This window comes from Lemur catta, chromosome 2 (assembly GCF_020740605.2).
Source record: "Lemur catta isolate mLemCat1 chromosome 2, mLemCat1.pri, whole genome shotgun sequence".
NCBI classification, from domain to species: Eukaryota; Metazoa; Chordata; class Mammalia; order Primates; family Lemuridae; genus Lemur; species Lemur catta.
In genome coordinates, this window is record NC_059129.1 from 99417778 (window position 1) to 99441303 (window position 23526).

The window sequence follows — 23526 nt, forward strand, 5'->3', positions numbered from 1 at the left end:
CAGGAATGCAAGGTCCACGCTCTTAATAATAAACAAACAGGACATTGTATGCCATCATCACAGGATGTCCTTCCTTCAACAGAGGACTGACTGGGGCTGGAGGAAAAGCCAGCCCAGGCTCAGAATGAGCCCCACTAATTACTGCCTCCGACTGCTGTCCACTTGCAGTGATCAATTCAATATTCCCCTTAACTGTGAAGCGATTAGTGCTCTACATTTTACTTACACTCCAGGGAAGTTTGCCTGTGGGCTTTGGGAGGAGAGGAAAGGAAAACAAAAATTAATCTGTAGGATTATAACTTTTTTCTATTTCCCTGTTTACTAAATAGTTGAAAGAGGAAAGTTCTGCCAAATTTGAATATATTTCAGTTAGCAGGAGAAATGTAATCTTACCCATTTTGGGGGGAACCGTGTATTTCATACGCCATAGCTTGTGGACTAGACAGCTCCATTGTATTCCATTAGATGCAAAAGCAATTTAACGTGCTCTTTTCAAGTAAGTTCTGTGTATTCCGTAACTGGGGCTTTGAGCTGAGAAACTACAAAGTGTTTAGGGAATTTCAAGTTTCCTTCGTTGAAGGAATGTGCGCCCCCTGATTCTGCCGCCGTCAGGGAGGAGGGCGATCTGGAGTATGTAGAATACAATACAGCCCAAGTAGACGCTGAGGGTGAGCGCCGTCCGAGGGAAGTGAGAAGATTCCAAGTAAATGTTGAAATTCACAGGCGAAGAGAGGAAGCTCTCTCGGCCGCTCGCGATCTGGGGGAAAGCCCTGAACCCGGCTCGCAGGTGTGGCCACGCCACGCCCCCACTTCAGGCGGCTGAGTGGCTAATGAAATCTTCAGGGAGGGGAAAAAAGCCGCGGTCTGGTAAGTGCTGCCGTGACACTCGGCCCTCCAGTGTTGCGGAGAGGCAAGAGCAGCGCGCGGCACCTGTCCGCGGAGAGCCGGACGCGGCGCCCGGGCGGGAGTCCGCGGGGAAGCAGGGACCGCCGAGGGGCGCGTCAGTGCGGCTCAGCCCGGCCTGGGGACGCGGGGAGCATGGGCACTGGGTAGAGATGAGCGAGACTTGTTTCAGATGTTGGATATTTGCTTGGAAAAACGTGTGGGTACGACCTTGGTAAGGAACTTGATTTTATTCTGAAATTGGTCTGAAAACTTTCTTTTCTTTTCTTCTTTTTCTCCTTTCTTTTTTCTTTCTTTCTTTTTTTTTTTTTTTTGCTAACGTGGTGGCAGTAGAAACCAGAAATGCTTCTGCTTTAGTAAAGTGCTTTTGGTACTGTCAAACATTTATAAAGACTTTTTCCTTATGAATCATTAACCCTTTCAGTTCTAGACATAATTGTCAATTCATTGAAATTTCAGTGGTGGTTACTGCTCACATCCATCAAAGTAACTATTCCGGCTTGACTTAAGTTTTCAATTTTATTTTATTTTGACATGTATTTGGCATCATGACTCTACATGCTGGAACTTAATAAAAATAAGCAAGTTTATTTAAATCATAACTGGGAGAAAGACAACTTTGCATCCGACCTTTTTTACAAAAGAGCATCATATTTAGAGAAGTGGGAGAATGTGAAAGCTATCTTGAAGGACTTCCACGGAGTGTTGTTTACATTTTAACAAGTACACGTTCTTACATGGAAATGATACCTATACCCCTAATTTTTATCAAACATGTCTACTTGGGGAAACATTGCAAAAGTGGTTTCCCTTTTGCCTTTGGAAAACACTTTTTCTGAGTGTGAAGGAGAATTTTCTGGGATATCCTTCTCTATGTGCAAGTGGAAGCAGAGTTTATCCTCTGAGTCTTCTATATTTGCTACAACTTTAGTTACAGTAAACTGTGATACATCAGTGACTTCTGGGAATTCGTATACTTTCAGATTTAAATGGAAAGTGCTATTTGTAGCTGAGGGCTCCTAAAGGAATTCTCTCCAGGGAATTTTATTGAACAGTTTTATGTTTTGTTTTTGCTTTTTCAATTTGGTGTGAGGTGCCCACAAGTCAAAAGAAAGGGCACCCTGTTTTCCCCTTCACCCATTTTTCCTCCTTTCCTGTGGTCCAAATGATCTCTGAAAGGCTGTAGCTCAGATGCTGGCAGGATGCAGCTCTTTTCAGTCATACATGTGAGAGGATGAAAGAGAGCATGCAGCAGAGGGGGGAGGCAGTTGTTTTGAAAGTTGTTTTGCGTTGGGAGCTGGTGGGAAAGTTCAGTCTTCCCCATTTGGAAAAGGCAGGCTGGGTTCCGCTCCTGCACCACACGCGCTTTCCATTTTTAGCTTCATTCAGAGGCAGACAGAGCTCCTTCCTCTTCCTCTCCTTGTTTGTGACACTTTTCTGAGGCAGCTTTTCCACGGTGCTGAGGGTCTGACGGCCATGACCCCAGGCGTTCTGGGACACAGTACTGTTTGCCCACAACATTTTTCTGCCGTGAGAGGTAAAGCCAGGAATTGTTCAGAGGTGCTTCTTTTTTCTTTTCCCCCCAGTGAGGTTGCCACATTTTTTTTTTTTTGGACTAAGTAGCATTTAAAAACTTTGCTTATTCAAGGCAATTTATTTATACGGCTTTTTGGCTCTTACTCAACTGTACCAAGCACTCTGCATCTGCTTTTAAAGTCTTCAGACTACTGTATTAGTCATAGCCTCTCGGAGGGAGCCGCAGGAACGGCAGGACAATGGGGATTAAAGGCCTTTCCCTTCTGTTCCAGGCTGCCCCCAGTGTAGCTCCAGTGCTGTGAGGTTTCAAGGATTGACAGAGGAGACGGAGGGGACCATGAAAATGGACATGGAGGATGCAGATATGACTCTGTGGACAGAGGCCGAGTTTGAAGAGAAGTGTACATACATTGTGAACGACCACCCCTGGGATTCCGGCATTGATGGAGGGACTTCAGTTCAGGCAGAGGCATCCTTACCAAGGAATCTGCTTTTCAAATATGCCACAAACAACAAAGAGGTAAGCCTCTGGTTTATTGCTGACAAAGATTGGCACCTGGCGCCAAATCTCCCTACTTGCCCATGAGGCCTCCCAAATCTCTGAGAATCTCTGGGAATCTGTAAGTATCAGTAAATAATTGATCTCTCCATTCTCTTCTCTCCTGGCTTTCTCTTTCCCTAAGTCAGTCCCTTCTCATTTCCTCCAGCCTTCAACTGTTTCATACTAATTAGTAAACAGTTAAATCTTTTGGCAAATTGACATGTCTTAGAAAAGCTGGCTTGCAGCATGGGGTGGGTAAAATTGTCAGAGAGCTTTGAGAAGGCTCTGGACCCGGTGGCCTTGGTCTCGCTGTTTTACAATATCTTTTGAGGGAGAAAACTTTTTCTTAGAAAAAAAGTTTTTAATGTTTCTTTTGTCTCCCTTCGGTAATTAGATGGCTTTATTCTTTTTAACGAGCCAGCTTTATTAGCTGGGTTTCTAAAATTATTCTCAAAACCTTGACGTGTTTATGAACTGAAGTGCTGGTATATAAACTGAGAAGAGGGTCATGTTAAAGTGTCCTCTGCCCGGATGACTTCAGAGCTAACCACTGTTTATCTGAGGCAGCTCCTTTGCTCTGGCTGGGCTGGCAGGCCGATTCCTCACTGGTCTCTGAAGTGGGTACACTCTTTGTTGTTTCAAAGGGGCTGAAAAGCCAAACTTGGAATGAGCAACTGATTTGTGTTTACCCTTTTATATAAAGATTATAGCTAGGCGTGATGTTTAGCTGTGAAATAACTTGCAGAACCACCTCTTGTTTTGAGAATTTGGCTACTGCAGTTGCTCTCACTAGTCTATTGCTGGGTTGAGTTGAATGAAGCCCTCAGCGGACTTTCTACCACCACCATTCCCACAGAGCGCTGTCAATTCTATTACTGCCTTCAGAAAATAGTGAAAAGGCAATCATTTGCTGTAGGAATCTAGAATTTGCTACTGGGACTATTCATTACAGCCATGTCAAATCACTTTCCCCTTTCCCTAAGGAACAGTATTTGAAGGAATCTGGGAGCCTGTTTGGGAAACACTTTGTCTCTTTCCTGTTTGTGTGTCTGAGTCCAATGTTTTTGGTAAGGGGGAGACACAGCTGTCTAAAATTAAATAGAGCAACTCTGCTCAATCTTTTTTTTTTTTTTTCCACTGCTGGGAGAATGGAGGCAGATTTTATAAAAAGCAAAATTTAAATTGTAGTTGTGCGTGAACAGTACCAAAAACTCTAACCTCAGAGGTTGGCCTTAATTATAACTCTTCCTGAAAATAATGTTCTTCTCAATAGAAAGTCTCTTAAAATGTGGCCTTTGGAATCAATGTAGGATTTGTTTGGGTATTTAAGGTTTGGCTGTGGCTTTAAAAGGTGTAGTGTGGTTTTTTGCCATATCAGATTTGACCATGTCAAATTTGACTGGTCAGTTCCCAAGGTTCATTTGTGCCACATTGCCCTGTCCAGTCCTTTGGGACTCAAATAAAGATCTCCATTCTGTGGGTCATCTTTGCCTTTTAATTCTATAATGTTCTATCCTCAGTTCAGCTCTTAACCTTGAGTTTTTCAATTTCTGTCATTCTAGTTAAAATCATAGCTAAGTCAAGTAATGCTCTTAGATCATTTAGTTCAAGGTTCAGAAAGATAGTCACTTACCCAAAGGCATATGGGTAAAACCAGGCCCGGGACTTGGAGCAAAGTTCTTCTAACTTCTCCAGCAAGTACTTCTAGATTATGCTACACTGGCCCCTCTTGGTGTCACTGTGGTTTTATTTATCATCTTAACATATTTCAGACCGATCCTTTGTTAAGCTATTTTTTTCCCCCTTTGAGCATATAACTTCTTATTTCGGTACGTTAAGCAACCAAAAAATAGGCAGTGCATGTGGTCCTAAAGAGGGTCTTCTTCAAAATTAACGTAGAAAGTCAGGTTTCTCTTATCCTCTGTATCCATACTTTATTTAACTAAAACACTTGAATAGGGGATACTCTTTGGTTTCTAATCATACAAGCAACCAGGAAATAAATTTGAATGTAATACTGTCTTAAGCTTACTCTAGAATTTATGCCTATTTTTCTGTTTCTCTCTCCTTTGTTTTTGGACTTTGGGAAAGGACAGCTCCCTTTAGGTGGTGAAAGAGGATGGTGGAATTGAGCCATGAAGGCATGATAGCCGCAAACCAATTCTAGGGCAGAAACATTGAGCATTGACGAAATGTTTACATTATCATTATTCAGTTAGTTCTTTGTTCCATGAGCCGTTGAAATAGGAAAAAAGCCTTTCTAAATGTAGTTTTTATCTGACTGATTTATCTTGCCCTTCTTTAAATGTTTTCATTTAAATAGCAAAAGATGTTACATTATGTACTATTGTGCTGACATACTGGGGAATTTTTTTTTAACAAGACCATTTTTCATTATGAATTTGTGCTATGTGTCAGCACCTTTTTGGTTTAAAAACAAAACATACAAACTACGTTTCTGATCTTGACCTTCATTTTTAGATTTGGTTTAGAATCATTCTGCACCTTTAATGAGGCTGTTCTTACTTCCTATTTCCAGAACTAAAACCAGATATAGACATACTATTCAAAACTTTGAAAACTTTTTAAACTTAGGGTTATTCTTTTATGGGGATTTTCCCCTGTCCCCCTGAAATAATCTTTTATGACTACCTGACTACAGAAAAATCAATTTAAACATTTATATTTTAGAAGCAGTAGCCTGCAGCGTTTCTGCCCTCAGCTGAGGTTGCTTGCACTCACTCAGAGGCACTGTGGCTCTGAGTCTGGCTGCCAAAGTCGTGTGCTGATAAACATCAGACTGATCATGGGGACTCCCTCAGTGTCCACTTTGATTGAAGTCCATTATTAACTGAAGCCATCTGTAAAAAGTATCTCACCATAACATGCAATTCCCTCTTCATACTGTCTTTTATTTGGGAGATGATGTACCAAGGCATCACTATGTTTCCTTTAATATAAACATAATGAAGGAGGAAACATTCCAAAAACACCATCATTCACTCCACTCCTTTTAAAAATGGGGTGAATTACAGGCTGAAGGTTTTGGTCCACTGCTGAGTTCTAGTCCTCTCACTGCAAATATTCTTATAGTCAAAACAGAATTTTAATCAAATGAGTCATTTTTATGGGGTGGGATTTGGGGAGGGAAAAGAAATAGCTAGTAATTAAAATGATCTTAATGTAATTTGGGGTGAGGTTGCTCAGACCACATTTAGACCTGAATAATGTTTCTGCTTAATACCCACTGCTCTGTGTGTGTGTGCGTGTGTGTGTATTTGTATATTCTCTAAAGAAGGGATTTGCTCTTTTAAAAAACAAGACACAAAAAAACCCAAACCTATATTGTCCTTGCTATCAGAATTTCATTCAGCACCCCAACTCAACCCATACCTTTGTAAAGTCACCTTTGTTTTATAAAATTGAAAAGAAGCCCTGTTTTTTGTCTGGAAGCTGTGGATGTCAGGGTGTGTTTTGTAACTGAGGCCACTGGCAGAGACAGGTCTGCCCAAGTGGCAGAGGGATGTGCACCACACATGAAGAGCTCCCGTGGGGGCAGATGAAGCAGGGAAGTATGAAAGCCCAGAGTCCTCTCGCTGATGGGTTTATGGAAGGCACACAGTGGCCTGTCCCCAGCAGTAATTCTTTAGGACCCTGGTCAGTTCCAGTGAAGTTTCCTTCCTGAATTAGGTGAATACATTATTAGTCTTTTTAGCACTGTGAAGTTTAAGGCATACGCCAGGCTCCTCTGTAAATGACGTTTAAGCATGTTGTACACGATGGGTCAGGGAGACAGGGCTGGCTCAGATCCCACATCTGCAGCTTTCCAGTACCAGAGGGAGAACTCTGACTTGACTGTCCACTTCCCATTAAAAACAACCCTCTCCAAAGTTACCTTAACAAGCACTATCATCTTAGAGTTTCAGCTTTTATGTCCTCTTTGAATAATGTCTCTGACATGGATTTGAGATGAAGGTGTTTATTATATGTTAGAGTGCTGGACTTGGAATGAGTGTAGATGGTTTACAAGCTACAGGACTCCTTCCAAATTTTAAATTCTATGATTTTGTGTCTTTATTATCTATAGGTGTGAGTTTATATGGACCCTATAGCTCTGTACCTATTAGGAATTTAAGATATTAGGGCTCTGTCGCATTCCTAAAGATAATATAATATTGAGGCCCTTTTAATTTGTCTGGGGCTTGAGGATTTTTATAGACCTCTCATCCACCACAAATTCTCCTGTTTTTAATTGTTCTCATGTCTTGTTTGTTGAATTGCATTTGTAAGGTTAGCGATGGCGAGAGCTGCTTCCAGTACTGCTTTGTATCTTCCCAGTTACTGGTCCATAGTTGTGCTCACATAGGTGTTGGGTAGCTTGTGCCTTCCTTAAATTCCTTTGTAGGAACAAGACTCTAGTGTCTTCTTTTCGGCCACAAGAAAATGTTGTTTTTTTTTAGTGTAAGATTGATAGCTGAAAACCAAGAGGCCCATTCTGTAGAAGAATGGCAATTTGGAAGAAAAACCATGACCTCAATGTAATGCTACTTGTTGGTAATCTAGCTCTGACTCCCAAGACACTGTCTGCAAAAGACTATAATTTAAAACAAAGTTGATGAACCAGTTGAGTGCCTTTCTTAAAATTACTGCTGTAAAGTGGATATGTTGAAAATATCAACTGCTAATTATTGGCTCACCAACAAATGGCATTATTTGTTTTTCCTGTCTGTCATTTTAATAGTATAGAATAATCACTCAAATAGGACTATCAAATGATTTGCATGCCATACAATTCCATGAATCTTCCAAATTAATCAGGTTAAATAATATGTCCAAGACAATGAGCCTCTGAATAAGTAAGTCTACTTAAACTTTAAGTATGTATTTTTATCTCAAGACTGCTCTGAAATACTCTGTCCTCAATTGTTGTGCTGCCAACAAATACCAAAAATTATGAACTGTTATTAAAAGGACAGATAGATGTAAATGAAGGCAGAGGAGGAGGATGAAATGAACATCTGCTTTTTTCAGCTCTGACAGAAATTCATAAAGAACCAAAAATAACACTCTTGTTTCAACTTATGTTGGGTGTAGGAAATTTTCTTTTTTTCTCTTTTCAGTCTGAGTATGCTCCATTGACTTGTGTATTGAATACTAAATTGTTTTAGAAAAAAAATTTGCAGATTAAAAATTTACATGTGAAAGACTGGTCTTCATAACCGTATAGATGTGCTTATTCCATATCCATTTAAACAGAGGTTTAAATTCTTGGTGAGATTTAATGAGGAACTGGTATACATAACAACCAGAATCTTAGATTCCTCTGTGAACATTTATTGATTCACATATTTGGGGCTACCATTTCAGGTAGGAGCACAGGAGCCACCAAGGATCATAAAAACTGGAGAAGAAATATCGTTTACCCTTCTCTCCCCCTTGGTCCATTTCAGTAAGGTATTCAGTAAGTTTTTTGTAGGCTGTTTTGAACAAGAAGAAAATAAAAATGGGCAAGCTAGAGAATAAAAACCCAAACAAAACTGTAACTGCAAAATATTGTAAAGGACAACTCACAGAGGAGTTCTTTTGAATGGTGATGAATTGTTTCCTGATTCATGGTTGGTGATTATTTTACCCCCTCAGAAAAAGACATTTCTGATTAAAGATGAACTGGCATAGTTAGAGTGCTTCTTTAGCAAGGCACTAAAAGTCAAAATGTGTGATGCAGCCAGTCTGAAAAGGTCATTTCCTCAGATATCAGTACCCGCAGCTCTCCTCAGTATAAATGCTGTTTCAAAGGAGGACTTTTGACCACTGTTGAGGAGAATATGCTAGAGAAGAACAAAGTTACTTGAAAGATCTTTATTCTATTAAAGAGAACTTACAAGCTCTTAAAAAAAAAAAAAAAAAAAAAACCACCCTCATCTGGAATGAAAAAAACATAATGCGTTTGGTTTCTGGTTCCATAGGCCACGGTGGAACAACCAAAGAACATTATTTTGGTTTCTGAGGTTAAAACTGTTTTATTCCCCTCAAGCACACTGTGTTTATGGTTTAAGGAAAAATGAGAAATAGGAAACTAGGAACAGCCTGAAATGGTCTAATCTTGACTATCTAATTCTGCAGTATCTTATTCTCATTCTTAAACAGGATGATCTTCCTCTCTATGCTTCTAGCATAAAAAGGATTAATAAAAATAAAGGACCCTCTAGATTATTTTAATGCTTGGTTGAGAATTTGCTTATGATCTCAGACTTTAAAAGATGGTCCTCCCCTAAGGTGAAGCTTGTTGTTAAGTATGTAGCCACCATTAATATTAATACGTTCTCCATATCAAAATTTTATCATTATTGGTTGTATTACCATTTGACAATTCATTGAAATAAAAAGATTGGTTAACTTTTTACAGTTTAAGTAATTGTTTCATATGATGTACCCTCTTTAGGTTATTGGAGTGGTGAGTAAAGAATACATACCAAAGGGAACACGTTTTGGACCCCTAATAGGTGAAATCTACACCAATGATACAGTTCCTAAGAATGCCAACAGGAAATACTTTTGGCGGGTAAGTAAAGAAAATTTTTCCAAACTTATTAAGTATTAGGAAAAAATGGAGCTAGAAGAGTTGGGTCACTTCCTTTTTCTACCTGTGCTGAGAAATGCTGAGGCTCACCCACAAGTGTCCAGGGTCCCCATGGACACAGGGAATTCTGAGCAAATGTGATGAAACTGGTTAAATATTTGGCCCTGGAAATACAGCCTGTAGGTGGTTAGTGATGGAGATATGGACTACATGTGAATCTTGATTTAGCAACTCATTAGAACTTTGTGATGAAAGGAAACAGTTTGCTGCTTGCTTCAAGGGTAGGTTCATTTACATTTCTCTGCAAGGAAGTAGTAATGAGTCACCAAGCCTTAGATTTCACCCCTTCTTGGTTTCTTGCTGAGTTAACTTTAATTGAACAGAAGAGTTATCACAAATTAATTATCTTGAAAGTTAATGCCATTAGGGAAGGATGGGTGGAAGATGGGGCTGGGGAATGGACAAGGACCACAGGACTAGTCCTATTTAAATGCATCTGCGCTATGAAAACTACAACGTTTGACAGTATTAGGAAAAATGCTCACAATCATGTGAGATGATAAGTTTTCCTGTAACATTCAGCCAAAAGTTCTGGCCAGTACAATTTCCTTTGGAATATCAGGGTTGGACAGGACCCCAGAGGTGAGCTAATTAGATGGAATCCTTGAGTAAAGAGTGAACAGAGTAAAGTCAGACTGCTTTCCCCTTCCCCATAGGTGTCTCTGGGATATTCAGTTTTCTCAGGAAATGAAGGTGTGCTTACTTAAGTTTAGTAAGCATTTTAACACATACTTACATAAAATGTACACAGCTGCCTGGTAACAACAAAAATTGTATTATGCTTGCTTCGGCTGGTCTTTTTGCCTAAAACACTGATATCATTTGGACAAGTATCATAAAAGACTTCTGCTGGTGAATCACTCAGAAGCTATTTCTAAGAAACGATTTCTTTAACCCAGTAAGTTTTGTGCTTTTAGAAATCTATTTTACTATTACCAAGCAGAGAGCAGTTATAGATTCACTAAGAATCATGCTCTCAAAATTTTTATTTAATATTTGCTCATGCTTAAAATATATTCACCATGTGACTTATAATGGAGAAAACATAAGCGTATTTTTGCCTTTATTGCCCATAAATTTTTCTTGGAAGTGAGCTATAAAGGTGTATAATTCTTGCAGTCAAAGGTCTGAATTAAGATGATGCAGCATAAGTCTCGTTAATGTATGGTCATTTTGAAAAAAGGCAAGAAACACCTAAGAATCTCCCCTCACTGTCCCAGTTCCCTGTTTCATTTAAAGATTCACCGTAAGTAACTGAAAGTCTTTCCTTGGGAGGATTTATTTGAATCACTCCTTCACATGCAAAGGATATTGTAGGAGATAACTTCCCACATGTTGTTAAAAGCATCCTGATTTTGCTGGCAGGAATGTGAACATCTGTTGTGAGGAAAGAAAAAGTTTCATGCAAATTACACAGTCAAAGAGGAGAAGGGATGTTCAAGTTGAGAAACCAGTGACGTTTCTTGTAACTGTACTATGAGTCAGCACATTTTTTATCTTCTTGATATTATATGGAAATGCAGTGAGGTGGTAGAGAACAGTGTTCATTGTACGTATGCATTATTTTATTTTCTTGTGGGTGTGTGTATGTGTGTGTGACTTCATGCCATCGACATTTCTGTTTTTAAATGAGGATACAGTAAATTGTAGTCCGTGGAAGACTGACTGGAATCAACATACCCGTAGCTTTAGAAAGCAGTTTCCGCCCCAGCGAAGAGTGCAAGAGCGATGGAACCCCATGTTCCTGGAAGTTTGCACATCAGAGTAAACAAACTTGAAAACCCCTCTTGATAGCAGAATTTACCCAGCCTTGTTCCATTTTCTCTTAACAAAACACACCGCAAAAGCTCTCACAAGCTGCTTTGATGAAGCCACATGTATTTCCCCCTTCACAATTTACAGGAAGTTACTCTTAAAAGAAAGTGATTCTGGTGTTTACTGCCTGTGTTAAAGGGACAGAGTTCCTTTTTATTTCTGATAATGTTTGAGCGAAATGCAGAAACGATTTGTAGACTGACATAGTCAGCATGTGAGTAGGAATAAAGCAATAACCTGCTGTCTTGTTAGAGCAAAATTTCTGCTACAAACAGTGCCCTACTTGGAGACTACAAGTTTCAGATAACCAGGTGTTGTATATGTGTAAGGAAATGTCTTAAATCTGAGGCTCTTAAAAGGTGGTGCCTCCTAAAAGAGGGAGAGAGAAACTTCTGTGGAAGGATAAGGGGTTAGTAGTTTCTACTAGAAAGAGTATACATTTTAATTTTTTCCTATTCCTTTCTTAACTCTGCTTTTTGACCAAGTGGCCTGAATGCATCTGTTAAGCAGAAGTAGTGTGACTCTAAGACAATTTTCAAATTTGAATTCTTCCTTATGCGTTGCCTTTAAGGAAGGACATACTTTCTTCCTGTTCTTTTTCCAAAAGCACACGCCTGTGGCTCTGAGTGTGGTGTTTTAGCCAACCTCCTCACAGATAAGAGGGCTCTCTCCTCCCTCCTTTGGCTTGAAAGAAAAGCACAAGGCTGAACATGTTTATCACGAGGAAAAGTGACTGCTCAGTAGACTGTCGATTCTGGCTGCTGTCCCGGTGTTCGCTTTGTTATGGCAGGTGAAGTTCACCTTTGCCCCACCCAGTGTTTCCACAAAAAGGCAAGGTTCCAAGTATTCATATGAACAAGTGTTACAGTAGGACTCACAGGGTTGGGGGTGGAGGATGTTTGCATAGTTTAAGCCTTGGGCGGGGGTGTAGGAAATGGCAAGTACAGAGGCCGTAGAAAAAGTTGAGAGACTCAGTTTGACGTAGTCAGTCACCTTGGTCTTCTACCCAGTGACTCAAAGCACTAAAAGTAATCATCATCGGAACTGAAGTTAGCAGCATCGCCCGCTTGCCATTCACTGCTGTAGCCAAAGTAGTACTCTGTGGTGGTTTGATCGGTTTGAGGCAGCTCCTTAAATGAGAATTTGTGTTTCATTCTTCTGTTACTTTTCCCGAATGTGAAAAGACGATAAAGCTGAAATGGAAAAGGTAACTGACAAAGTGTGCCTTACCTGTTTCCACCCTTCTGCTGATTCAAGACCACTCTGGCTAAACTGATCTGATTCTCTTGCTGACTAGGCAGTAGGGGATCAGAAAGCACACACGGGACAGGCGGTGTTTATTCTGAGAGGTGCTGGGAAAGCTTTCCGTTGCGTTGGGGCTGACTTCCTTTTACATGCCTGTCTTCTCTTTTGGACAGATCTATTCCAGAGGGGAGCTTCACCACTTCATTGATGGCTTTAATGAGGAGAAAAGCAACTGGATGCGCTATGTGAACCCAGCACACTCTGCCCGCGAGCAAAACCTGGCTGCGTGTCAGAACGGCATGAACATCTATTTCTACACCATTAAGCCTATCCCTGCCAACCAGGAACTTCTTGTGTGGTATTGTCGGGACTTTGCAGAAAGGCTTCACTACCCTTATCCCGGAGAGCTGACAATGATGAGTCTCAGTAAGTGGATTACAGAATAAAAAAATCTAAAATGCCAGTAATGTCAGTTCTGCCCCTATGAGCTAATAACATGTTGTTTAATTATATGGCTTCATCATCTGTTGGCCCAAGTAGGAGGCTTAAACTAGGGACTAGGAAGAGGAAAAACATTTTTTTCAATCCTCATTCTCTATTATGAAACTTGATCATAAAATATATATATATACTAAGAGCTACTTTGAGTATTTAATTCAGAAAGTTACAGGAAGAAATATATGTCCACTTCTAATTTATCTGAAAGGGCGTGGTTGAGAGTATAATAGGGGTTGGGCCAGACATACTGAGTATGCAAAGCATAGCCCCTCGTTTGTGGTACTTTCTCGCTGCTTAGAACGTGCATTAAAATATTGTAGACATGTGCATTTGAATCTAAAGTTATGGTGTGATATGGAACATTATGGGATTGTTGCTAGAAAAACTCTTGTTATAATTTCTCAGATATTACTCTAAATGAATAACTCTAAAGATTTCCTATCTTAGCTTCCTTCCTTATGGTAAACTACTTAACTGATCTTCTGATCATATTACAGTAGCCACCTATCACTTTATCTTAACAGAGTCTCAGTTCCTTAGGTTTAGATGCTTTTACTTTTTTAATTTGGTTAAATATGCTGTCGTGACCTCTCCCTGCAAAGGGCTGCTTCATTTTAGTCATTCTTAAGTGATCTCTATGAGTGATTTAAGAATTACCATGAAATTCTAACCTCTGTTGGGACTATGGTTGTGTGTTCTTGGTTAGTCTGGTCAATTTTATAGCAGTTTTAAAAATTAGCTCCTTTTCATTTAAAAGTTAAAACTAAATGCTAAAATTTTTGTAACTTTTTGTTTTGATATCATTTCAAACTTCAAGGAAACGTTGTAAGAAAAGTACAAAGAATTCCCAGTTACCCTTTATCTAGATTCACCAACTGTTGCTCTGTTGTCCATTTGCTTTATCTGAAGCTAAATTGTTATAAGCCAAATTGTTTTAGTTCACATTTTCCCCCTTCAGACAGTTGGAATAAATATTAATTTTAACATAAATTGGAATTTTGACTTCAAATTTAGGACCAAGTAACAAAGCAAGTACTTACCTTAGTCATTTATAATCTAACTACCCTGTTCACCTTACTTGAAATAGACTGTATTTGCAGTTTTCTAAAAAATCTGGGATTATAAAAGCTTCAGGACCTCCCTCTTGGATCCTTTTTTATGGTTTGTGTGCATGGTCCTTACACACACAGTGCACCCTTGAACTTCAGGAAAAGGAATGTTCAGAAGCAAACTGGTTTCCAGTTTGAGCATGATATGGGTATAATCAGGTCGCAACCAAAGGTGGCAGTTCTTTCCAGTGTCTCTTTGGCACTCCCTGAGACTCTCTGTCATGTCCCTAGGGCCCAGCATCCCAGGAGGCACTCGCTATTTTGGCATCTGTATGTGCCAGGCCCAGCGCTAAGGGCCTGGTGGTAAAAGACACAAAGGCATAGTTACATTTTTGTGGAACTTACATTCCAGCAGGGCATCTCATGGGAAGACACACTGCTCCTTTCTAACTTTTCTCAGCATAGTGAGCCACTTCCTCTTGAGCATCTCCTTACATTTTTTGAGTTTAATCGCTCACAGATTCAGAGAAAGTCTTTGATTTTTGTTTTTCTTTAAACAGTATGTCCATTTGAGATGACCCACCCCAGTGACTTTGCACTAACCACTAAGAAACTTTTTCACGTGCTTCCCCCACCCTATGCCAATCAAAGAAAGTTTTAAAAGCCTGGCATTTTTATTCCCCAAGGAAAGGCTTTGCACAGTATTTAAAGTTTCAAGTGTTTACTCTTTGTGTTCAGAAGCAACTTTCATGTATACTATGAAATGACACCTTTGCTCCCTCAAATATCCCGTTTTATTTATGCAACATTTTTTCTAAATCGTGGTTCACCATGTTCACGTACCCTTTCATTGTCCAATAGTCTCAGTAAAGGAGAGTTTACAATAACCAGTCACATTAGAACAAGACTCCTGCTGCCGATTGTGAAACCAGTTGTCTTAGGTATGGCAACTGATGACTGAGACTCTGATCAGGAAAATTTCTACCATTTCATCAGGCCCAGTAGGTAGATTGTGTCTGCAGATGAGTTCTGGTGGGTTTCCGTGCTTAAAGCACAGTAGAGGTTTGTGCCAGAACCTGTGAAGGCTTAAATGGCAGTGACGGTTCAACTGGTAGAGTTTTAAGAGGAAGGGATTTGAAGCAACTGAAGTAAAGAAAAGCAAGTAGCCAGAAATCACAAAATGGCCTTTTTCTAAAAACAAAACAAACCAGAACAAGGAGTAAAAGAACTATTACGTTAAACCCTTCCCCTCCCAATTTTGGGGGTATTTTTTTTTTTGTCTATCTATCTAACTAACCCATCTAGAAAACAGTTGACCAAATTATAGACTTCTAAATGTTAATCTGCTTTCTCAGTTTCAGTTGAAAACAGACTTTGTTTTGCCTACTGCAGAACTTCTAGGTTCTTTCTTGTAGTCTTGGGGTTCTTATTATAGATCGAAAATGTGAGTCGGCATAATTAAGCCATTCAGAGCGTTCAGAAGCAGTTCACTCTTGAAATGACTCCGTCCGCCTACAGCCATTTAAGATTTAAGAACAAAAACAGATCTTGATTTTCTTTTTCATGTTAACTCAAGTTGCTGCTGAGGTGGAGAGTCAGAAACGACACCGCACCAGCTCCACTGATCACTCAGCTGCCGAAGGATGGTTTTTGACAATGTACCTTTACTGTGTACAGACTCTATAAATTCCACATGTAGAACATCTTAGGGAGATTCTGTTTCGCTCTGGATATCCTTTTACAATAAGATGTAAATCTATTTTTCTGAAGGCATTAGAGATGGCAAACATGTATTGTGGATTTACTATACACGCCGGGCACCGTGCTAAGTATTTTGCTTAGAAAATTTAAAATTCTGACCGTACTGTTTGTTGGCCTAATCATTAGCTTTATATCAGCACAATAATCAAATTATATTAAGGTGCTTGGGAGGAATACTGACTTGGCTAAGTGTGAGGGGCGGTGTGTGGATGGACTTAAACTTTTACGCTTGCAGCTTTAGTTTGTTGAATTTTAGAGCCAAGGGAGTATTGAAGTCACTGGAAAAATGATGAGACTTAGATGTAATTTGCCACATAAAAAGGGCACAAAGTTATGAGGGTAAAGTTCCTGTATTTTTATTTTATTAGGGTGGCATCTTTTTAAACAGTCATTATTAATTTGAGCCTGTGTGGATGTTTCCAAATCCTTCACAAAATTCCTTCCTGTGGCTGTGAGATGCCTTGCCTATCAGCTTTTCCAGCTAAGTTGTCTCTCTCTTCCTTTACCATTTCAGCTTTAAAAAACAAAAGTGACAATTTGAACTTCCTGCCTGCTGGGCCTCACTGAAAGACTGATATTGGCCTGATAAGGAGATATTTATTTTGGTTTAGTGGCTTCAGAAATCCCTCTCCCTCAACAAGCTTTCCATCACTGCCCCCTGATCGGCATCTTCCCTGATAGTGTTGCTCCCTGTGTTTATTCTGGGCCTTCTGGCTGGCGGGAGAGTCGCTGATAACGGCCAGCAGGAGATAACATTCTCTCAGGGCCTCTCAACCTGGAATCGAATCCCTCAAGCCTGTCAGCCTGAGAATGGATTTGAAGAGCTCAGCCCTGGAGTTTCACAGGGTTCATTTCTAGACCTATCAGATAGCAAGCCTGGAGTTCCTTCTCCATTAAGTCAAGCAGGGACATTTTTTAAGACGATGACAGATACTTGTGCAAAGGCTTCAGCGTGATCCCTGAACCTGCCAGGTCTCCTCATGCCGGCCGAGGGCTCCTCTGCCTCTGAGGCACCTGCACGCACCCACAGCTGATGCCTTCAGCCCACTGCCAGGCAGGTGTCCTGGCTCCCGGCGATTGCTCTGCTACAACCAGAGTTCAAACTAAGTGTCACGTGTTTTACTTTTGGTTTCCAGGCAAAGCTGAGCAGGGAGTTTTCGGTTTTCCCTGCTCAGACCCGTATTTTCCCAAAGGCACCATTTGTTCTGTGTGTTTGGCAGGGAGGGCTGGCAGTGGCAGAGAGAGTCTGCAACTGTCCTCATTGCTGCTGTTCCTAAATAGTACATTTACCAAGTAATAATACGCCGTCTTTGGGAATAAATGCTTTCCTCTGAGCTTCCTCTGTTTTCTTTGGTGCTCTTAGTAATTGAACTGGCTCAGGAAGTACCTGTTGTGGTTTGGCAGAGGTGACTGTCACGCCTTGTGATTCCAGGGGCCAGCACTGCTGGGAGCCCGGTTAGACCAGACAGCCGTGGTGGAATGCTCGAGCTGCCTGCCTGCAAATTGTGGGTCAGGGCGGGCGTCCCTGTCACTAATCTCCTTGGCATAGGCAGTTTGAACAGGGTTTCATCAAATTTGTATTAAACAAAAATCGAGGCGAAAATTGATGACTGTTTAATACTTGAAATGAGTCTTAGTGTTTCACATTGCCTTTGCAGGGTGTGCTGATTTCCTTCAGGTAAACTGTGAGCATCGGAACAGCTTTTATTAACCTATGAGACTCCCCCACCCCAGTAATTTTCCACCTCATTTTAATGGAAGCTCTCTTGTTCCAGCTCGAACAGCACTTTTCTATCATAAAGTCTGTACTGATGGAAACAAAATCCTCCAAATGGTGCTGTTCGTTCTGTTGATGCTGCCATTGCCCTGTTGGGCTGAGGAAGAAGCGGAGCAGCACCTTTGAGCGAGCGGCCCAGAGCCCTCCAGAATGAGGGCGTTAGGGCCGGATGCTTGGCCTTCATGTTGCCAGCCGGTGCCCACGTTTTCTCAAGAAGTGCAAGCAACGTTGGCGCTTTGCTTCAGTCCTCTCTAGCCTTCTGAGTAATCGCCCTTTCTTCTTTATTTCAGCAGAAACACAGAGCAACACAAAGCAACAGAGCACTGAGAAAAATGAACTTTGCCCAAAGAATGTCCCAAAAAGAGAGCACAGTGTGAAAGAAATCCTAAGATTGGACTCCAACACCTCCAAAGGAAAGGACTTCTACTCTTCTAACATTTCACCCCTCACTTTGGAAAAGGACATGGATGACTTTAGAAAAAACGGGAGCCCTGAAATGCCCTTCTACCCTCGGGTTGTTTATCCCATCCGGGCCCCTCTGCCTGAAGACTTTTTGAAAGCTTCTCTGCCCTATGGGATGGAGAGACCAACTTACATCACTCACCCCTCCCTCCCGTCCTCCACCACTCCCAGTCCCTCGGCAAGAAGCAGCCCTGACCAAAGCCTAAAAAGCTCCAGCCCACACAGCAGCCCGGGGAACACGATGTCCCCTGTGGCTCCTGGCTCTCAAGATCACCGGGAAGCCTACACTTACTTGAACACGCCCTACAGCCCGGAAGGTTTGGGCTCCTACCCCGGATACGCACCCCTGCCCCACCTCCCGCCAGCTTTCATCCCCTCTTACAATGCTCACTACCCCAAGTTCCTTTTGCCCCCCTATGGCATGAACTGTAACAGCCTGAGCACGATGGGCAACATGAATGGCATCAACAACTTCAGCCTCTTCCCGAGGCTGTGCCCTGTCTACAGTAACCTCCTTGGAGGGGGCAGCCTGCCTCACCCCATGCTCAACCCAGCTGCTCTCCCAAGTTCGCTGCCCTCGGATGGAGCCCGGAGGTTGCTGCAGCCAGAGCATCCGAGGGAGGTGCTTGTCCCGGCGCCGCACAGTGCCTTTTCCCTTACCGGGGCTGCTGCCAGCATGAAGGATAAGACCTGCAGCCCCACGAGCGGGTCTCCCACGGCGGGCACAGCCGCCACGGCAGAACACGTGGTGCAGCCCAAAGCTACCTCAGCAGTGATGGCAGCCCCCAGCAGCGACGAAGCCATGAATCTCATTAAAAACAAAAGAAACATGACGGGCTACAAGACGCTTCCCTACCCACTGAAGAAGCAGAATGGCAAGATTAAGTATGAATGCAATGTTTGCGCCAAGACTTTTGGCCAGCTCTCCAATCTGAAGGTAGGCCTCTGGGGAGAGCAGTCCGGTCGTCTGTTAGGATCTGTGCATGCCTATACTTAGCTCACTTTCCTTGGGTTATAAATTGCATTGTCATCAGCATGAGACCCAGGCTGGGAATAATAAGTGTGGCTTCTACTTTGCTTTTGCCACTATCTAGCTCTGTGGCTTTGGGTGAGTTCCTTTCCCTCTCCCGAGTTTCTTCTGAAAAATAAAAATGTGGAGTTTGGGCTAGAAGATCAGTTTCAAGTCCCTGCTAGCCTGTGATTTTTGTCCTTTTAGCTCAAGCAAAACAACACATTCTGAAAACACTGGGGTTTGTTTATTCTGTTTAAGACTTTGTCTTGATGCTTTCCTTAAGATGTTTGCATCATAAACACCTGCATCTTTGAGCAGAACCGTTAGGTCTCAGAGCTGACATGAGAGCAGAGCTAACATATGTGGCTTCTTCCCAGGTCCACCTGCGAGTGCACAGTGGAGAACGGCCGTTCAAATGTCAGACTTGCAACAAGGGCTTTACTCAGCTCGCCCACCTCCAGAAACACTACCTGGTACACACGGGAGAAAAGCCACACGAATGCCAGGTGGGCAGTATTTTCTGGGTAGAACTTTGGACATGTATAGACAATGCCTGTGGAGTTGCCCTCCCTTGTCACACAACCTGTAGTTTAAACCATCACAAGAATTCAGCCTTGGCATGGGCTGATGGCACTGTGGCCTTCCCGGCACTCTGCATCTGCTGACAAGCAGAGATGATGACACAGCCAGGTTCCAGTGGGTGGGAAGATGATGGGGGAAATAAACAGCTCCTCATGTGCAGCCCACATCCCTGAGGTTTGCTTAGTACCACACCTTAGGAGCCACCTCGCCTCCCAGGTTGCTGGGCATTGGCCTGTAAGCCTGTCCCACCCGTCAGCAACTCTTAATCTTCTGGTCTTCCTGTCTCCCTTCTGTGCCCTGTCCCTCCCCAACCCTGTAGGTCTGCCACAAGCGATTCAGCAGCACCAGCAATCTTAAGACCCACCTGCGACTCCACTCTGGAGAGAAACCTTACCAATGCAAGATGTGCCCTGCCAAGTTCACCCAGTTTGTGCACCTGAAACTGCACAAGCGTCTCCACACCCGGGAGCGGCCCCACAAGTGTGCCCAGTGCCACAAGAGCTACATCCATCTCTGCAGCCTCAAGGTCCACCTGAAGGGGAACTGCCCCGTGGCCCCGGCCACCGGGCTGCCCTTGGAGGACCTGACTCGAATTAATGAAGAAATCGAGAAGTTTGACATCAGCGACAATGCTGACCGGCTGGATGATGTGGAGGACGACATCAGTGTAACCTCTGTGGTAGAGAAAGAAATTCTGGCCGTGGTCAGAAAAGAGAAAGAAGAAACTGGCCTAAAAGTTTCTTTGCAAAGAAACGTGGGGAATGGACTCCTCTCCTCGGGGTGTAGCCTTTATGAGTCATCAGACCTGTCCCTCACGAAGCTGCCTCCCAGCCACCCACTACCTCTGGTACCTGTAAAGGTCAAACAAGAAACAGTAGAACCAATGGATCCTTAAGATTTTCAGACAACAAGTGTTTTGTTTCTTAAGTTAGGACTTGGCGAGTCAGGGTGCCAGTAGCAAATTACTTGTACATAATTCCAGTTCTGCAAAGCTCTCCTGACAGCAAATGGTTTCCCCTCACCTCTCTGGAATTAAAGAAGGAACTCCAAAGTTACTGAAATCTCAGGGCATGAACGAGGCAAAGACTATATATATATATACATATATATATACATATTATATATGCTTATTTACACCCATGTCTATATATTTGAACCTGTGTATTTTGAATATTTGTGTGGATATGTTTGCATAGCCTTCCCATTACTAAGACTATTGCCTAGCCATAATTATTTTTTCAATGGTAATCCTTCATAATTTATTATACAATTTATCATTCAAAAAGCAATAATTAAAAAAAGTTTACAATGACTGGAAAGATTCCTTGTAATTTGAGTATAAATTGTTGTATTTTTGTCTTGTGGCCATTCTTTGTAGATAATTTCTGCCCATCTGTTGAAGTACCTAAGATTTAGGAAACAAACATGTGACTCCAGTCAACCTTTCTCTATAATAATGGTTTGAAAATCAGGTTTTGGTATTGCCAAAGTTAGACAGTTGATGTGTTAATTCATAGGATCATATCATTTGAACAGCATTGTATGTAACTTGGGGGTATGTGTGCAGAATTACCCAATAATAACGAGTAGAAGAAACTAGAAAAGGAATCCTGAATATTTCTGTTGATAGTTGATATTTTCCCCCAGCCACAATTTTACCAGAAAGGTGACAGGAAGGCTCTGCCAACCTGTCTCTCTCTCTCTCCAAAAGAGCAGGGTCCTCCCACCCAACCCCAAAGTCCTGTGACCATTCAGAGCGGCCACATGACTTTTGCTTCCCAATGTATTATCTGAAAATGTGAAGAACACAAAATGCCATGTTTGAAACCGCTGTGCCAGCCTTTCCCAAAGCACAGGTGGTTTTGTATGTGTGAGGTTTGGGGGCTTGAGTCTGGGTATTGTTTTGTTGTTGGTTTTTGTTTTTTTAATGTCAAAATTGCACAAACATGGTGCTCTACCAGGAAGGATTTGAGGTAGATCAGCTCAGGCCACACTTTAAAAATAAAAAACGGGTATTCTGGTCATCTTGGGGTAAAAGCAGGTAATGAACATTCCTATCCCCGACACATCAATTGTATTTTTTTCTGTAAAACTCGGATTTTCCTCAGTATTTGTGTTTTTACATTTTCTGGTTAATTTAATTGAAGTTGAAGGGGCATTGCAAAGTTGTTCAACAACAGTTACCTCATTGAGTATGTCCAGTAGTGCAGGAAATGATGTCTTACCTAATGACTTGCTACTCTAGAGGAGAAACCAAGTAAGTGTGCTCTGGAAAGATAGATTGCGTGTCATTCTATCTTTTACTCTGCTTAGCCCAAAGATTACATGTTGGCGTGTAATGTGTAGCAAAGAATGATGTATATTTATAAATCTATTTATACCACTATACCATGTGTATATATAATATATTTATAACCACTTAAATTGTGAGCCAAGCCATGTAAAAGAACCTACTTTTCCTAAGGGCAAAAAAAAAAAATTTTTTTTCTGAGACTTTGCTTAATACTTGATGACTTCACCATCACATCGGTGTGCTTGGGCACTCCTCGCCTCTTGTAAGAGACCCTAAAACCTTGGTGCAAAGGTGGGGATCACATGACAACCAGGGAGAAAGAGATACATTGTTCTTTATTATTAAGGACCATCTAAGACAGCTTTATTTTTGTTTTGCCACACGATGATTATGTGGTCACACCCAAGTCACAGACATAAAAATCTCATTATTAATTCCTTTACCACTGTAACTTTGCTCTCTTCCTCTCTCTCCTTCCTAAATACTGATGCCTCATGATTCAATCTATGTTATAACTGTATTTGACATTTTATTCATGTCAACTAATAATCACCTGCAGAAGAGAACAAATTCGAATCATCCAGGGAAACCTGAGAGCCTTACTGATCTGTTACTAGCGAGACTGACAACTTTTTAGGTATCAGTGTTTGATAATAAGTCCTTAATTGTAGGGAAACCAAAGCATCCCATCAACGCTGACACCAGTTTTTATTCCCAACTACTCATCTGTTCTTTTTCTCCGTTTGTGCTTTTGTACACCGTACTGGAGAGTTTTTATAAAGACTTCTTGCTTCTCTCACTGTCTGTCTTTCCCTTTTCAGCCTCTTACATGTGAATGTTGAGCCCACAATCAACAGTGGTTTTATTTTTTTTCCTCTACTCAAAGTTAAAACTGACCAAAGTTATTGGCTTTTTACTTTGCTAGAACAACAAACTATCTTATGTTTACATACTGGTTTACATTGTTATTTATGTGCAAATTGTCAAAATGTAAATTAAATATAAATGTTCATGCTTTACCAACGCTGTCTAGTGTCTTGCGTGAAGGGCCAGTGAGCAGCATCTTGTCCATCCCGTGAGGTGCCAGATTTCCAGCAGGACATCATTTGCGGCCCCCCCCCCGCCCCCACCCCTGTTGTGTGGCCGGCAGCACCAGCTATGACGCCCTGCTGTCCCCCGCCTCCCTCGGGACTGTGCTTGTGAGGGACCTAACACCATTCATCTGTTGTCTCATAACAGTGTAAGATTTTTCTTTAATTTGAACTATGAAAGTGTTCTCTAAGAAAGGCATTTCAAGCATTAGCCAGTGAGTGGGGGAAGATTTGTTTGCTTTTGTTGGACTGTTTTATTTTGCTGATGGGCATGGGGTGGTGAGGGGGTAAGGAAGACTTGGATTAATTCCAGAAATGCCT

The 23526-nt window shown here is 41.6% G+C and overlaps 1 protein-coding gene across 3 annotated transcripts; it reads left to right on the forward strand.

Annotated features, from left to right (window-relative positions):
• The first annotated feature begins 742 nt into the window (after positions 1–742).
• Positions 743–23137, forward strand: PRDM1 (PR/SET domain 1). 3 transcript variants are annotated; one of them, XM_045544101.1, is made up of 7 exons: positions 743–1117; positions 2712–2959; positions 9423–9542; positions 12854–13106; positions 18056–19164; positions 19617–19745; positions 20141–23137. In XM_045544101.1, the coding sequence occupies exons 2-7, from the start codon at positions 2777–2779 to the stop codon at positions 20714–20716; spliced, it is 2370 nt and encodes a 789-aa protein (XP_045400057.1). In that variant the 5' UTR covers positions 743–1117; positions 2712–2776; the 3' UTR covers positions 20717–23137. The 3 variants fall into 3 exon arrangements, with proteins under 3 accessions (XP_045400057.1, XP_045400058.1, XP_045400059.1); XM_045544102.1 differs by lacking the exon at positions 743–1117 and having other exon boundaries at positions 2681–2959; XM_045544103.1 differs by lacking the exons at positions 743–1117; positions 2712–2959; positions 9423–9542 and adding an exon at positions 12259–12642.
• Positions 23138–23526: the final 389 nt, after the last annotated feature.

Bases quoted from the DNA above. Each gene is read 5' to 3' on its own strand.
- PRDM1 (XM_045544101.1), top strand. From the start codon at position 2,777: ATGAAAATGGACATGGAGGATGCAGATATGACTCTGTGGACAGAGGCC. The intron at 9,543-12,853 runs GTAAGTAAAGAA...TCTTTTGGACAG, and splicing joins ACAGGAAATACTTTTGGCGG to ATCTATTCCAGAGGGGAGCT. The intron at 19,746-20,140 runs GTGGGCAGTATT...CCAACCCTGTAG, and splicing joins AAAAGCCACACGAATGCCAG to GTCTGCCACAAGCGATTCAG.